General features: G+C 38.5%; 1 protein-coding gene across 1 annotated transcript in view; it reads left to right on the forward strand.

Moving 5' to 3' along the window:
• The window catches only part of LOC140322413 (rho GTPase-activating protein 7-like), a 52170-nt gene that overhangs the window by 19883 nt on the left and 17723 nt on the right, over window positions 1-14564 (forward strand). The window contains exons 2-4 of the mRNA XM_072398984.1: window positions 10870-10941; window positions 13347-13428; window positions 13902-13962. Coding sequence (XP_072255085.1) covers window positions 10870-10941; window positions 13347-13428; window positions 13902-13962 — 215 coding nt within the window. The remainder of the gene's footprint in view (window positions 1-10869; window positions 10942-13346; window positions 13429-13901; window positions 13963-14564) is intronic.

The following is a 14564-nucleotide window of genomic DNA, read 5'->3' on the forward strand; positions in this document are numbered from 1 at the left end:
GAACCAAGCAAAGCCCTACCATCAATGTGAACCTATAAACATATTATAGCATAGCACAACACATTCAGTATCACTGTGAGCTAAAGCAACATGAGCATACAAAAACATATCACGCATATAAGTACTGAATAGGAGTGTGAGTATAAGCCTATTTAGGGTAAACTAGGTCCAACCCCTAAGTCCCTATACCAGGGGTCGGCAAACTTTTTGGACTACTAGGCCATTATAGGAGGTCAAGAAGGCACACTAGGCCAGAAGAAACAAGGTGTCCAAGGAAAGGTTTTTTTTAATTTAAAAATACAGTTCGATCAATGGGAAACATGATGTTGCATGTTCTTAGACAAATACAATATCAGGTGCTAATGATAAGGAGTTCATAGGGGATTGACAGTGACCTGAGAGTGCAACTTGTTCTTAGAAAACTTCATCTTGGGGAACAGCTGCTCACACCAACAAGTGCTGCCAAACATTGCGATCACACGCTTGTTTGGCATGGGCTAACAACTTTGGAAACTGAGCATGTGGCAGCTGACGGTAGAAGTCAATGAGAGTTGTGCAAGAAGTAAACTTGGACAAGAGAACGTCCGAAACCTGCAGGTAAATCAACTCCAATTGCACATCAGATGGGGCGTCGTCATAGGGAAAGTCAAAAGGATTGCCGATGAACTCTTGTGAATGAGAACGCACATCACTGAAGCGCAAAGAGAATTCATTCTGCAGGGTTGACAGCACACTGGTGCATTCTTTGGTGTCAACAAGGGCTGCATCACAATGGGCGAGGTTCTGGGAAATGGACGTAGTTGCCCTTATATAGCTGTTTCTCCCTTAGAATCAGCTTTGCTTCAAATGCCCGCGCGTGGGCTTCCATGTTCGTGATTAGCACGTCGTATCCTTTATGCTTCAGGTTAAGTTCATTAAGGTGAGAGCTGATACCAGTGAGGAAGCCGAACCAACGGAGCCAAACCTCGTCCGAGAACTTTTGAAAGCTCTTGAGGCCCCTCTCACTGACCAAGGAAACAACCTCATGGCGGAGGGCAAAGACGTGCTTCAAGATGTTTCCACGACTGTACCAGTGAACCTCAGTGTGGTAAAGCAGATCGCCATAATCTGCCTCTGCAGCTTCGCACATGTGCTTAAAGATGCGGTGGTTGAGAGGATGAGCAAGCACTGCAATCACTAACTTCACTAAAACAGACATAATGTCCTTCATGCCAACTGCTTTGGCAGTCTCCTGGTGGACAATGCAGTGCACCTTGCTTATCTCCTGCGCACAGCCCAAAGAGTAGCAGTGTTCAATGAAAGTCCCTTGGTAGATCCAACCATGGCAGGTGCACTGTCAGTAGTTACCGAGACGAGCTTCGACAGGTCAAAACCACCTAAAGCAGGTAGGAGGGCATTGAGGAAATCTTGGCCAGTTGTCATTCCATTCATCAGGTCTTGCGTAATGCCACGCACGCACAAAGATGGCCAGCTGCGCAGTGTCTTTGATATCACAGCTCTCGTCCAAGGAGATGGAGAATAAATCGAGAGTTTTGAACTTTGGAAACACTGAAGACTGGACATCAGAGGTCAAGTCCTCTATGCTTCAAGTCACAGTGTGGACAGACAGCGGGATTGCCTTGAAAGAGTTGTGTTGCTCGGGACGTAAACAGCAGCAAGTATGCAATCTATTACAGTGCCTTAAATTAGTGAAGGGATGCATTTTCTTCGCAATCAACAAGGACACTTCATAGGAGGCACGAGTGCGACGCTCAGCAGCCTCAGAAGCTGTTGATCCAACTGTGACTGCAAGCGAGCAGCCTCAGTATTCCGCTCATCCGTGGTGTAGTCTCTCTACGTCTGCACGTGCTTGGCATGGAAATGCCCCTTGAGATTCGACCGCTTGAAGGTGCTGTTGGTGTTGTTGCACACTAAACACAGGGCTTTGTTGCCACGTTGGACGAAGAATAATTCGTTAGTCAATTCAGGGTTGAAGACACGACGTTCGAGGTCAACTTTCCAGAGACTGGTAGCTGCAAGTTGTTTCTGCTCTTTAGGCATAGTATTTGGGGTTACTGTGTGGGAACTCGCGATAACGCAACAATTCAATTAGGCCAGATCCAACAATAAATAACTAGGGGGGTGTGTGTGATCATGTGTGATCATTTTCTCCTACGGAGAAGCAGGATAGAGCAGGAGTCTGGAGTCTCCTTAATAGCAGCATCATGTCCATGTAGTTGCTTGAAGGTCAGAGACCATGATGAGCATCTAGAGCAGGGTTGACCATGGGGTAAAAAAAGCCATAACTGTAGATTTGGATCTTGACTTCCTTGGTGATAGAAGAAGTCCCAAAGCCAGTGATAAGAGGTAAGAGGAGGATCAGTAGTGATCGACCTTTCCCCTGTAGGACAGTGAGGAACACTTTTACCATTTCCCTCTCAAGAGGTCATCAAGGCAGATGAGTATGCTGGAGAACCATATTGAAAACATAGACTAGGAACTGAGGTAACTACTGTTGTCAATCATCAAAGGCACTGTGATTATTGCTTGGTTACAGAGAATTCAGGTGAGTATCTGAAGTCAAAGCAAAGCTTGGGTGATGTCTTTGAGTGGAGTAGGCAACAGCCATGGTCGAAGAGTGGGACACAGGTAGGCGTGGAGGAGCCTGAGGCTGAGACATGATTGAGCTGCATTTGAGGAGAGATAAGGCAGATGGTTATTCAGGCTTCCCTGAAGATATGTTTCCCCTCTTTGCGAATGATGAGATGGGAAAACTCCTGCGATAAGGGATATTTCTTTCTCGTAGAACTGTGAGCAACGCTTTAAGGACCCTAAGATGATCCAACGTATGCTTGGACAAATCAGGAAGTAGCTGGATTTGAGCACCCGCATATTCAATGGCATTGGCTTCTCTGGCCTTTCTCATTATATCCTCTTTGGTTCTATAAAAGTGGATGCGGCAGATGACGCCTCTGGGGCGCAGAGGGTCTTTGCTGCGCGGGCCTAGGGTTCTATGAATTCTATCAATTTAAATATCTACTTCTTGTGGTATGTCCAGTAGCATCGCAAATATGGAGCAGGCAGGTCAGATTTTGACGCTGAATAAGGTATTCCTTTATTATGTTTATTGTTACGCCTGTTGCACGTTCCGGCACAAATACAGCATATTAATTTGGGCATCATGGCAATCAATAATGCTTTTGTGCTCGGCAATCTGAGAAGATAGATCAGTGCATGTAGCTTGATGCAATGTGGTAGTGGTGGTAACATGTTGCAGGGATTGTTGCATGGCTTCCAGCCTGCCTATACTATTAACAAGGTCTTGTCTTGTAGGTAAGGCTCTAAGATGGGCCTTTCAATCTCCGGAATCGACTCCTTTAGAAGAAGTGGAGCTAGATTCTCAGGAATCCTCCATGGTATTAGGGATGAGAGGGCTGTGTATAGGGGAGGCACTGGGTACTTGTATTGATGATTTAGGCTCCTCTGGTACCTGTGGTTCATCTGCTCTGCAGGGTAGTGATTTCTGGGTGCTGGATCCAATCGTGATCCTCGGAGCCTTCGGATGTTGAAGAAAATCGAGGCTGAGGATTTGGAGCCTGGTCGCTTTCGGTATCAAATGGAAAGCAATACATGTGACATGTACATGGTAATGTATTGGACTGTTGTAGTCCAATGTGGTCCTCTAGCCTTCTATGAGAAGTCTGAATTTTATGTTATCACTGGGGATCAATAATCAATCAATAATAAAAAAATCCTCCATTCCTTTTATTACTTTAGTTGCTCTTCTCTGCACTTTTCCCAATTCCACAATGTCCTTTTTGTGAACTGGTGCCAAAAACTGGACTGCATATTCCAGATGTGGTCTGACCAATGCTTTTTACAGGGTCAGGATTATGTCCTAATCTCTGCAGTCTATTCCTCTTTTAATACAAGAAAGTACTTTGCTAGCTTTAGATTTTGCAGCTTGGTATTGCAGGCTAATATGAAAAAGTAACTAAACCCAAAAACTGGCCAAAAAAAAAAAAACCCCTTACCTTCAATCCCGCAGCACAGTCGATCAGATCGGAGGTTTTTTCCATCGGCTCCCGCGTTGTCCCACTATCCGTCTTCAAGCAGACGCTCCAGGCACCGCCATCTTCTCTTTTTCCAGGTTCTGCTTACTACGTCACCCGACCCAGGCATGAGATTGGGTGACGTAGTTGGGGAAAAAAACTTGCCAATCTCACTGTGCATGTGTGAGATTGGCTTCATTTTCCCCCCTTTTGATGAAAGGGCTCCTTCTGTACATGCGCAAGGTGCTCGGGCATCCGCAGAATGAGCACCCAACAGCCTCCCAGGATAGGTGACCTAGGTATCCGAGGAGGCTTTGCGGTCCCCTTCATTCTCGATCGCCTAGGTCTATGATCTACCAGAACCCTCAGACTCTTTTCTATTTCTGACTTCCCCCAAATGTATTCCCCTAGACAGTATGAAGCATGCTTGTTGTTAGCCCCAAAGTGCATACTTTTACATTTCTCAATACAGGTAGTCCCCATGTTAAGGACATCCGACATACAGACGACTCCTAGATACAAACTGGGCTTCCCTGCTCCCTCCTGTGCAGGATGGAAGCTTGAAGAGGGAAGGGGGGGTTTTCATGAATTGCAAAATCTTTTGCTAAACACAGCTGAGGTTGTGGGTGATTTTAATAGCTGAGCTAACACTGGGGAACAATTTTGAACAAATTTTTTGTTGACTTGGATTTGTACAGGCTTTTCATTTAAACCGAAGAAAGTGTGGTCAGAGGTTATGCGCTGCTCTACGTAGGGAATAAGCAAAATTTATTTTTCCACTTAAACACGTATTGAATTTTTTTCAGATCATGTCTGGCTCTGCTGTTTCTCATCGTAAGTGCCTAGCACTGATTCCTTTTTTATTATATCTGTGGCAGTGTCACCATTCCTAGTCAAAGGAACATCAGCACATTTGTAGAGAAAGTCTATTTGGCATATTTCAAATTTAATCATAGTGATCAAGATAAGTCTTGGTACATTAATCACATATGACTATGGTAGGGACATTAGATTGTGAGCTCCTTTGAGGGACAGTTAGTGACATGACTATGGACTTTGTACAGCGCTGCGTAATATGATGGTGCTATATAAATACTGTATAATAATAATAATAAATGGAAAGACGGTATCAGGGTATATGGGATGTACATATGACTGATTATTGTTGGAGCATCCGGCAGGATTGTCCTAACACTGAACACTCCAAGAAAAGCTATAGTCCTAATGTTTTACCTTAACCGCCTACCCTAACTTTCAAATGTTTTACTGTAAAAAAAAAAAAAAAGGTCATAGTGTAACAATAAATCATTTGTATGAACAAAATAAATTTAAATAAACAGTACATTCAAGTTATTATTTCATTATTTTTTCATTGTATGTAAAATGTGTATGTTTTTTGACAAAAACTGGATATGATAGCAAAAAACTTGGGTCATTTCTGGATTCACACCACCCAAAAATTAGTAAAAAAAAAGGTTAAGATCTAACTCAACAAAAAATGTGTTCCCCAGTGTAATCTGTAGCATCTTATAACTCTTTAATGATCAAGACAAACTCTGCAGCTGTTTCTTTTTGCGCATCAAAGCACAGCTTGCTCCAAAAATTAAAGTTTAGGCTCCATAAAGTTTTTTTTTTTATTTATTTTCACATTTTATGTGATTAGCTCACAGTGAGGATTTTAAACAGTAACTGACACCATGCTGCCTAATAGTGTGTTGAGACAAACATCTGTCCTAATTGCATTTATTAAAATAATGCACCTGTGCTGACTTACAAACAAAATTCAACTTCAAACTCAACAAATTCAATCCATGCTGAATATCACTAATAATATTATTTTCTAGCAGAAACTCCTCTATGTGGTTCTTTGTCAAACTCTCTAGAACCTTTTTTAACTATGGATGTTAAACCTACCGGTCTCTAGTTAGTTGGTAATGGCTCCCTTTTTAAAGATAGGAACCACGTTGGCCCTACGCCAAGCTCAGCTTTTGAGGATACGTGGATATAATCCATCCGGTCCTGGTGCTTTGTCAACCCTAATTTTGTCCAATTGTTTCTCAATCATATCAATTTTGAGCCATTGTGGTATTGCTATTAGCAATGTGGACTCTGCTATTTTCCTTTGTGTAGCTAAAAAAGTGTTTAGTAAATCTGCCTTTTCTTTATCCCTAATCACCAACCCAAAGACTTCCTTTGACGGTCATACATGTTCAGATCTGTTCTTTTTGCTATTAATAATATTTAAAAAAATGTTGGTGTTTACCTTACTTACTTTCCTTTGCAGTCTTTCATTTTAAAGTTTTGCACATTTTGTCTCCCTTTTACATCTCCCGTTATATTCTTTATAGTTTTGAAATGATGAAGGTGATCCTTCATTTTTATATTTTTGGAATGCCCTTTTTTTTAAGTTTATGGCTTTTTTAACACTAGCTGCGAGCCTCATAGGGTTAAACCTTTATTTATTTATATATATATATATATATATATATATATATATATATATATATACCAAACTCTTTAGTAACCACCCAAAAACAGCCGGGTGGGTGCTGAAAAGTGCCCGGTGTGCACCCAGCTAAAAGGGCCTGGGGAAGAACCCTGAATTGATGACAATATTCTCTCCTAGTCCAAGTCACAGAGAGCCGCCCGTAATAATTGGATAATTTGCTCTCTTAAAATTGAATGAATGTTTTCATCTTTCCTGTTTTTGCTTGCTGTTTACAGCTTACAATAAATTAAATCATAATATGATCACTGCTACCCAGATTCTCTTTTATATGCACATTTGGTATAGGCTCTGCATTATTAGACAAAACTAGGTCTGGTACAGTATCATTAGTAGTTAGGGCTTCTATAAACTGTACCATTAAATGATCTTGTGTTAGATTCATACATTTCTGCCCTTTCTGTACCTGGAGTGCCAGTACTCCAGTCAATGTCAGGGTAGTTAAAATCTCCCATTACTAAAACTATGCCAGCTTTTGCAGACCTTTCTATCTGTGCTTGTAGTTGATTCTCTGTTTATTTCTTCTAGCAGGGGGGGCCTATAGCAGACTCCAATAATTAACTGTGTATTATGCATCCCTTCATTTAACTCCACCCATAATGTCTCAACCTCATCACTTGCTCCATCAACATCTTCTTTCACATTCACTTTCAGATCACTTCTCACCTATAGACACCACTTTTTTCACATCCAAGTGAAATCTGTAAATTTTGGATTTCCCTACACTTTCTATTCTAGTGACAATGATTATCAGAACAGAAATTGAGTGTAAATTTTTACATTTTTTGGTTAGGTTTAAGCTGAGCTGCATTTTTGTGCAGGACTAAGAACTAGCCACCTAATGTTAAATAGGCTTGAAATGTTGAATAATCATAAAACTGCAAAGGCATTCCTCTGCACAAGCCAATCCAGATTATCCTGTCCTCGTTAGAGGAATTTAGGATGTGCTCCTTTACCGAATTTTCAGGCAACTAGTGGCAAACACTTGTGTATCCCTTGCTTACCTCTGAATAAATTAGTGGCTGTGTGCCTTCTTGTTACCCATTCCATACCAACCAGTGTGAGTGCCATAGATGCATGCTGTATTAAATCTTAAAGAGAAAAATAATGAAGAACATAGTAATTTTTTTTTTGTTTGCTGGTAAAGGATTATTATAACTGAACAGATCACCTATTTTTATCCAGGAATACCAAACTATTTTGCTAATATTCCTTATTACCACTGTCCTACAAAGCCAGAATCAGCATTGTAGTGTTAACGGACAAGGATTCTGCTGCACTACATTCAGTGTGTTTCATCCCAAAAACCTACAGTAATGCATTTACTATAAATTAAAAATGCTGGAAGCAGGCATCCACTCCATATTTGTAGCTGTAGTGTAAAGAGAACATGTTCAAACTAAGAACTAAGAAAAAAAGCTTTGTAGAATACCCCTATAAGTGCATTCTTCATTTTAAAATATGTATGTTTGCAATTCACATTTATTCCAATCGACTAGGCCACACTTGGGCATTTGTGGTTAGCACATGTAATTTAGCGATAATACCATTTTGTTTTTGGCAATCAGTGACAGCAGTGGCAAGATTGTAAATTTATCCACCAGGTACTATTTGACATATTTAAACTTGCTTAGCACTCTATTGTTAAAATGCTATTAAAGCACTAACTTTTTGTCAAAGCATTGGCAGACACCTTACATACCCAAACTAATAAGTGTGATTTCCTAACCTTCGTGTATCAGCTGTGGACTTTTGTTAATGATGTTTTATGTTCTTAGAATAAGGTTTGAGAGTCTGCAGTTCCTTTCTTTCCCCTCTTTCAGGCCCCTGTGAAACAGATGGCCTTTCAGGCCTATTTGAAACATCTTGAAATTTGTGTTTCACTATTTAGGTTTTACTGCTGTTCTATGCCTCTAAAACCTACTAAAGTTGTTTACATTGTTCATGCATCTGGTGAGTGTAATTCTGGAAGGTTAGAGTCTGACCCTGCTCCTGTGGGAATGTAAAAGCTTTGCCTTTACAGTTTTATTAATTGCCGCAAAATGAGCAGTTAAATCTCAACATCTGTTGCCTGAAGGTCAGCAAGCCAGTATAAGAGTGATGTGATATTTGGCTAACAGGGAATTGTAACAAAATTTTCTATCACATGCATGCATTGTCTAAATATTTCTGAATAACAGCTAATGCCCAGAGAATAAATCCTATGTACAATAACTCCTAGTTCTGATATTTGCATTTTTTTATTACTTTAAACGCCATCTCCTGCTAAGCTACATAAGTCAGAGGTTATGATGACCCTGAGGCTCAAACATGACCTAAGAAATCATATAGCTATTACATTTGGAAGAGACCATAAGTATATCAAAATTTAAAAAAAATATATAATGAATACATTAAAAAAAAAAACACAAGACATGATGTCCTTCAATACATACGTTTTAGTATATGTTTACAACTGGGAGGCAGAAACTTTTGTTGTGTGGAGTACAACTCTACTTCAAAGATAAAATCCTTGCAAATGCTCTCTTTGCAATAGACGTCCAACTGTGTTGGACTAGTTAGTAATAACAGCACCACAATCCAAAATAATCTAAAATACACACCCTCCATTTAGGAATAGGATCTTAAAGATGTTAAATAAAAATACATACACCAAAATGTATTGAAAGATCATCTTTAACTAGATTAAGATGATGCAAGGCCATTTTCTTTTTGGAAAGGTACCACAGCATTTTTTTGACCACTACACATGATTCAATGATTTGATAGATCATATCCACAATTCATAAGGCGTTCATGATCCACAAAAAGATTATTCTGGCTATATTGAGTTTTGTGATAATGATTACACCGTCTATTTCTCACTAAATGTATACCACAGTTTTGGGATATGTTGACAGATATCCTAACCAGCAGGACAATAATAAAGTGTTTCTTAAAATGTTTCATCCATAGAATTTTTTCTTCATACACTAGTTTGTTTCAAAAAATGGCTAGTTGTAACTCATACAATTATAGGGACTGTTTGGGCTTCCTATGTCTGGTATTATTACTGTATTGTGCTCTAAAACAAGTCAACTTTCTATATTTTCCCATAGTATCTCACGGGAAACCTTCACCCTGATGTCACTATCTCTGGTATCACTATATATTAAGGCCTCTGTGAAACCTAATCTTAGCTCCAATAATGTAAACAGTGGTATTTATAACTATAAATTATAGACCAATTGGCAGCAGACGGGCCTTTTTTAATCATGTTTCATTGTATGTTCCAGGTTTATGACAAATTTAATGTAAACAGTTTACAAAATGTAATCATTATGTATGTTTAGTTTGTCTCTATAGCCGCACGTTTGGCTTAGTGTGACTCGAAATGTTTTTATTTTATTTCAGTGAGTAAGAAGGGGATAAAACTTATTTTAATATTAGCCTGTAATAAATTGTGAATGTAGCATGCAGGAAGGCAATCATTTGTGAGCATCTTTTTATGGTCTGTTCCCAACAAGAGATTTCCCTATTCTAATGAGAAGAAATTTGTAGAGATTCTTACCCTGACAAAAATTAAAAAGGGACAAAAAATTTAAAATGAAAAGTTATCTATAGTAATTACTGTACAATGGGATAGAAGAATTACAAAGCTTTCATTAAGAATTGATAAATTTTTTTTATTGGATTCTGTTGGGAAAATCTGTGAATCCTGGGTAAAAATTATATTATTCTTGTGCGAATACATTTTAAAATAGACTTCTGTGTGTAAAAGAATCTTAGAAATCTAGAGCTTCCTAATTGTATATTCAAAGAATTCACAATAATTTTTTACAAACTCACATGCATTTTGCCCAACTCTCTGTACATTTACTATGCTGAGATTGAAAGGTAATGCTTAATGTTAAAAGTTTCTAATTGCGTTGCCATTTCTTTCGAGCATCTTAATGTTGGTCATACATGCCACCTTGTCATTCTAGTAAGGCACAGAAGTAGCTTGACATATTGGGCTTGAATTATTAATGCTCTCCAAGGCTGGAGAATATGCTTTCATCAGTGTACCTGGGTGATCCAGCAAATCTGAAACGAATCTGGTCCAGGATTGAAAATATTTGCTATAAAATATAAAATTACTTTTAAAGAAATCTATTGTAGGTTTGCAGGATCACACAGGTTCAGTGATGAAAGTGTATCCTCCCCAGCCTTGGAGAGCTTTATTTATTTCATAGTGATAGGCTCATAGTGAGAATTCAATACGTGTACACTGCCACATAATGGTGTAATTCATATATTATGTATAATCAAAGTGTGTTTTACGTACCTGTGTTTTTTATTTTTTGCTTTTAGAGATTGAAGCTAAAGAAGCCTGTGACTGGCTGCGAGCTGCAGGATTTCCTCAGTATGCACAGTTATATGAAGGTAATTGTATGGATCAGGTTATTTTGGCTATAATGCTAAAAGTTAAGTAAAATTTTGTTCTACCGGCTGACTAATATAAAGTGTGTAAAGATAGGAGCGTGCTGCAGTGATCTACAGTTCCAGGAAAATATTTATAACCATTTAATTTACAGTATTTTACTGTATTAATCTTTTGTGGAACATGAGATTACATGTTCAGTAGGTTTAGTATACCCCATGCAGCTAGGATATCCTCCCTCACCTTCGCTAATCTCTCCAGCAAAATCACCTCTGTGTTGCTAAAGCTCAGATTATTTAAATGTAAACTGTTTTTCATTTTGTTTTTAGCATTTTAACATTGCGTTAATTACTCCACATATTAAAATAATTTAGTCTGATTTGAGTGGTATGAGTCGGAATAAAACCTGCACTTGTAAAAATAGAAAAAACATTTTGCCAACTTTTGTTTTCAGAGTAAATAAAAAGGAAATGTGCAGGACAGTACTTACAAAACAAATTGTTCCCCCAAAATACAAAAGGGATATGCTGCTTCAATATTATAAGCAATTACATTATTTATGCAGAAATCATGACTAGCTCATTAGGGGTTGTGATGAATGTCCTCAAAGTCTGAGCCTAGTTTTTAGGTTTGGCTGAGAGGCAACAAATTATTGATAAAAGCTGGGCCTTCTGATGTAGAGTCAGACCTAAAATATGGTTTTCTGATCCTAGCGGGACAATGCTTACTCATGACACTTTATTTGTGAGGGAGCAATGTCACCCTGGGGGTTCTCAGAAAATTCACTTGGCCTTAACAAAAACTACAACAGCCACCACCTTTTGTATTTGAATATAGTCATACTTTATATGTAACTGCTGAGGAAAACATTCCTCATAAATCATTAACAACTGTAAATACATCTGTCACTAAGGGGTGAGCAGAATGGAACAAATTAAATCTGCTGGGGTCAGTTTAGAAATCCGACTGGAGTCAGAAATTCCAACTTAGGATAAAATTTGTAATAACCGTATTGTAGGGAGGACTGTACAGTGAGATTGTGTGACATAGGTTGGAAAAAAAACTTGCTGATCTCACTGCTCATGCGCGTGGGATCAGCAATTTTTTCCCCTTTTAACAAAAAGATTCTCGGGCACCCAAGAGCCTCCCAGAATGCGTGACGTAGGCATCCCAGGAGGCTTTGCACTACCATTCACTCTTGATTGCCTAGGTTATCAAAAATTAGGGGGGGGTGCTTTTTTTTTGGGCAGGGTCCTCTCCTCCTGTATCACTGTCTGTATTAGTCTGTCATTTGCAATCCCTATTTATTGTACAGCGCTGCGTAATATGTTGGCGCTATATAAATCCTGTTTAATAATAATAATATACTTAATGACTAGAAAATATTAATTTTGTTTAAAAGAAAATGTTTCTTTTAAAAAAATTCACTGTGATCATGATCAAATTATTCAAATTCATATGATAATATTCTTAGTTATTTAAATGTATGTTTATCATGGCTCATTATCCCAGGATCAATGGCTCAGGGGTTAGCACTCTGGCCTTTGCAGCGCTGGGTCCCAGGTTTGAATCTCGGCCAGGGCACTATCTGCATGGAGTTTGCAGGTTCTTCCCATATCTGCGTGGGTTTCCTCTAGGTACTTTAGTTTCCTCCCACATTCCAAAAACATGCAGTTAAGTTATTTGGCTTCCCCCAAAAAATTAACCTTAGACTGCAGATAATGACATATGACTATGATAGGGACGTTAGATTGTGAGCCCCTTTGAGGGATAGTTGGTGACATGACTATTAACTTTGTACAGTGCTGCGTAATATGATGGTGCTATATAAATACTGTGTAGTAACATTATTCATCTGATAAATTATGCATCATGAGTTGATATAACTTGCTTTTAAACTTTATTTCTTTTTTCCTGGCTGTTACTGCTTTTGAATCTAGTCCTGTGTCCTACGTGTAAGCAGCCAGGAACACGTGGGACACGGATTCCCTATCAGCGAGGGATTCTCTCCCCACCAGGAACGCCTCTTAAGGAAAATCCCTCTTCTCCGCAATGCAATGCAGACTGCTGGTCGGGATTAGGCCGGATCGACCATTAAAAAACTAGGAGGGCGCTAGGCTGGAACAGACTACTGGCTATGCCGTATCTGGCCTAAAGGCCGGAGTTTGCCAACCTCTGGTCTAGAGGAAGCCTCATAACTCCTATCACGAGGAATGGGATAAGTCACATGTATAATATCAAAACTGGTATACTGTACTTTTGCTTTAGTATATTTGATACGTACTTATAAGTAAATAAGATCCAAATCAATTTTTAAATGCCTGCTACCACCAATTATAAGAATTTTGCTTTTTTTGTGAAAGTTTGCAGTTCATAGTTTCCATTGATTTCATTCATTTTATTGCAGATTTGCTGTTTCCTATTAATATCGATGTTGTGAAGAATGATCATGAATTCCTTGATCGGGATTCAATGGAATCTCTGCTCAGGCAAGTTGCTTTTTTAGAAAAATAAACTTCTAAGTTTTCACTAAAGACAAAAGCTGCATACTTACATTTAGTCAGTCAAAACTGTTACTGTCTATCAAGATGCAATGCATAATCCATTGGTCACTTTTCTTTATTGATGACTTTGTCCCCAGCTTTCTGGTTTTGTTTTCCTTGCCTTTTTTTATGTTGTATTCATTTATTGTAACTTATGATTCTAGCTAATCAGGAGTAGAGCTGTTCATTCTGTTTTTAGGTAGCTTGGCTAGCTCAGATGATTTTATGTTCTAGTGGCCTGAGATTGTTTTAATGCTTAAAATAAGTACACCATTAGACATCTACTACATCAAACATTGCAAACCTCAACCATCCATGTGGTTGCTAGACTTGTCTGGATTAGCGAATCAGTAGAACATATAATTTCTATATACTTTTTTTAAAACTGTGTTACCAACAAGATTTTTTTTTTTTTCCAGACGTCTGAACACCCTGAACAGGTGTGCAGCTATGAAAGTGGAAATTTATCATCACAAAGCAGTACGTTTGTTTTGTTTTTGTGTTTTACATTTTCCCCTGCATACTTTATTATATATTGTAACACAGGGAAAATTAGGGTGTATATAAAACATTTTCCCCAAAGAAAAATATACCTATTAGGCTTATCAGCACCTCTTTTGAATGTGTTTAGGTTTATACAAGCATTTAAGTGTTTTAAAGCAAGCCTGAAATTGCTTAAAAAGCCCATAATGCTTTTATGAGTGTTTGTAAGAGCTCCTAGGTGTTTTAAAGCAGACATTTAAAATGCCAATAGAAGTATTTTTAAATGCTTGTAAACGTTTGCAAGAGCCCCCATCGATTTCAGTGGAAGCGGTTATATGTGTTTATAAGTTAAAAGTGTTCACAAGAAGTTAAGAAATGTAAAATTCATGTAAAACGCATCAAAATCATTCTCTTTAATGTTTAAAAATGTGTTCACAAAGCACTGGTGTGGGCTAGCTCATTGCAATGTTAGTGAATTTTAAACATGGAAGTTTAAATGCTGCATTTAAATGTGGGGAAAACAGTCTGCATAGACTAAGTCTTAAGTATATTCATTTTTACTTATTTTATGCTTATCAAGTTTTAGATGAAACCCTAAA

This window comes from Pyxicephalus adspersus, chromosome 2 (assembly GCF_032062135.1).
Source record: "Pyxicephalus adspersus chromosome 2, UCB_Pads_2.0, whole genome shotgun sequence".
In the NCBI taxonomy this organism is placed as follows: domain Eukaryota; kingdom Metazoa; phylum Chordata; class Amphibia; order Anura; family Pyxicephalidae; genus Pyxicephalus; species Pyxicephalus adspersus.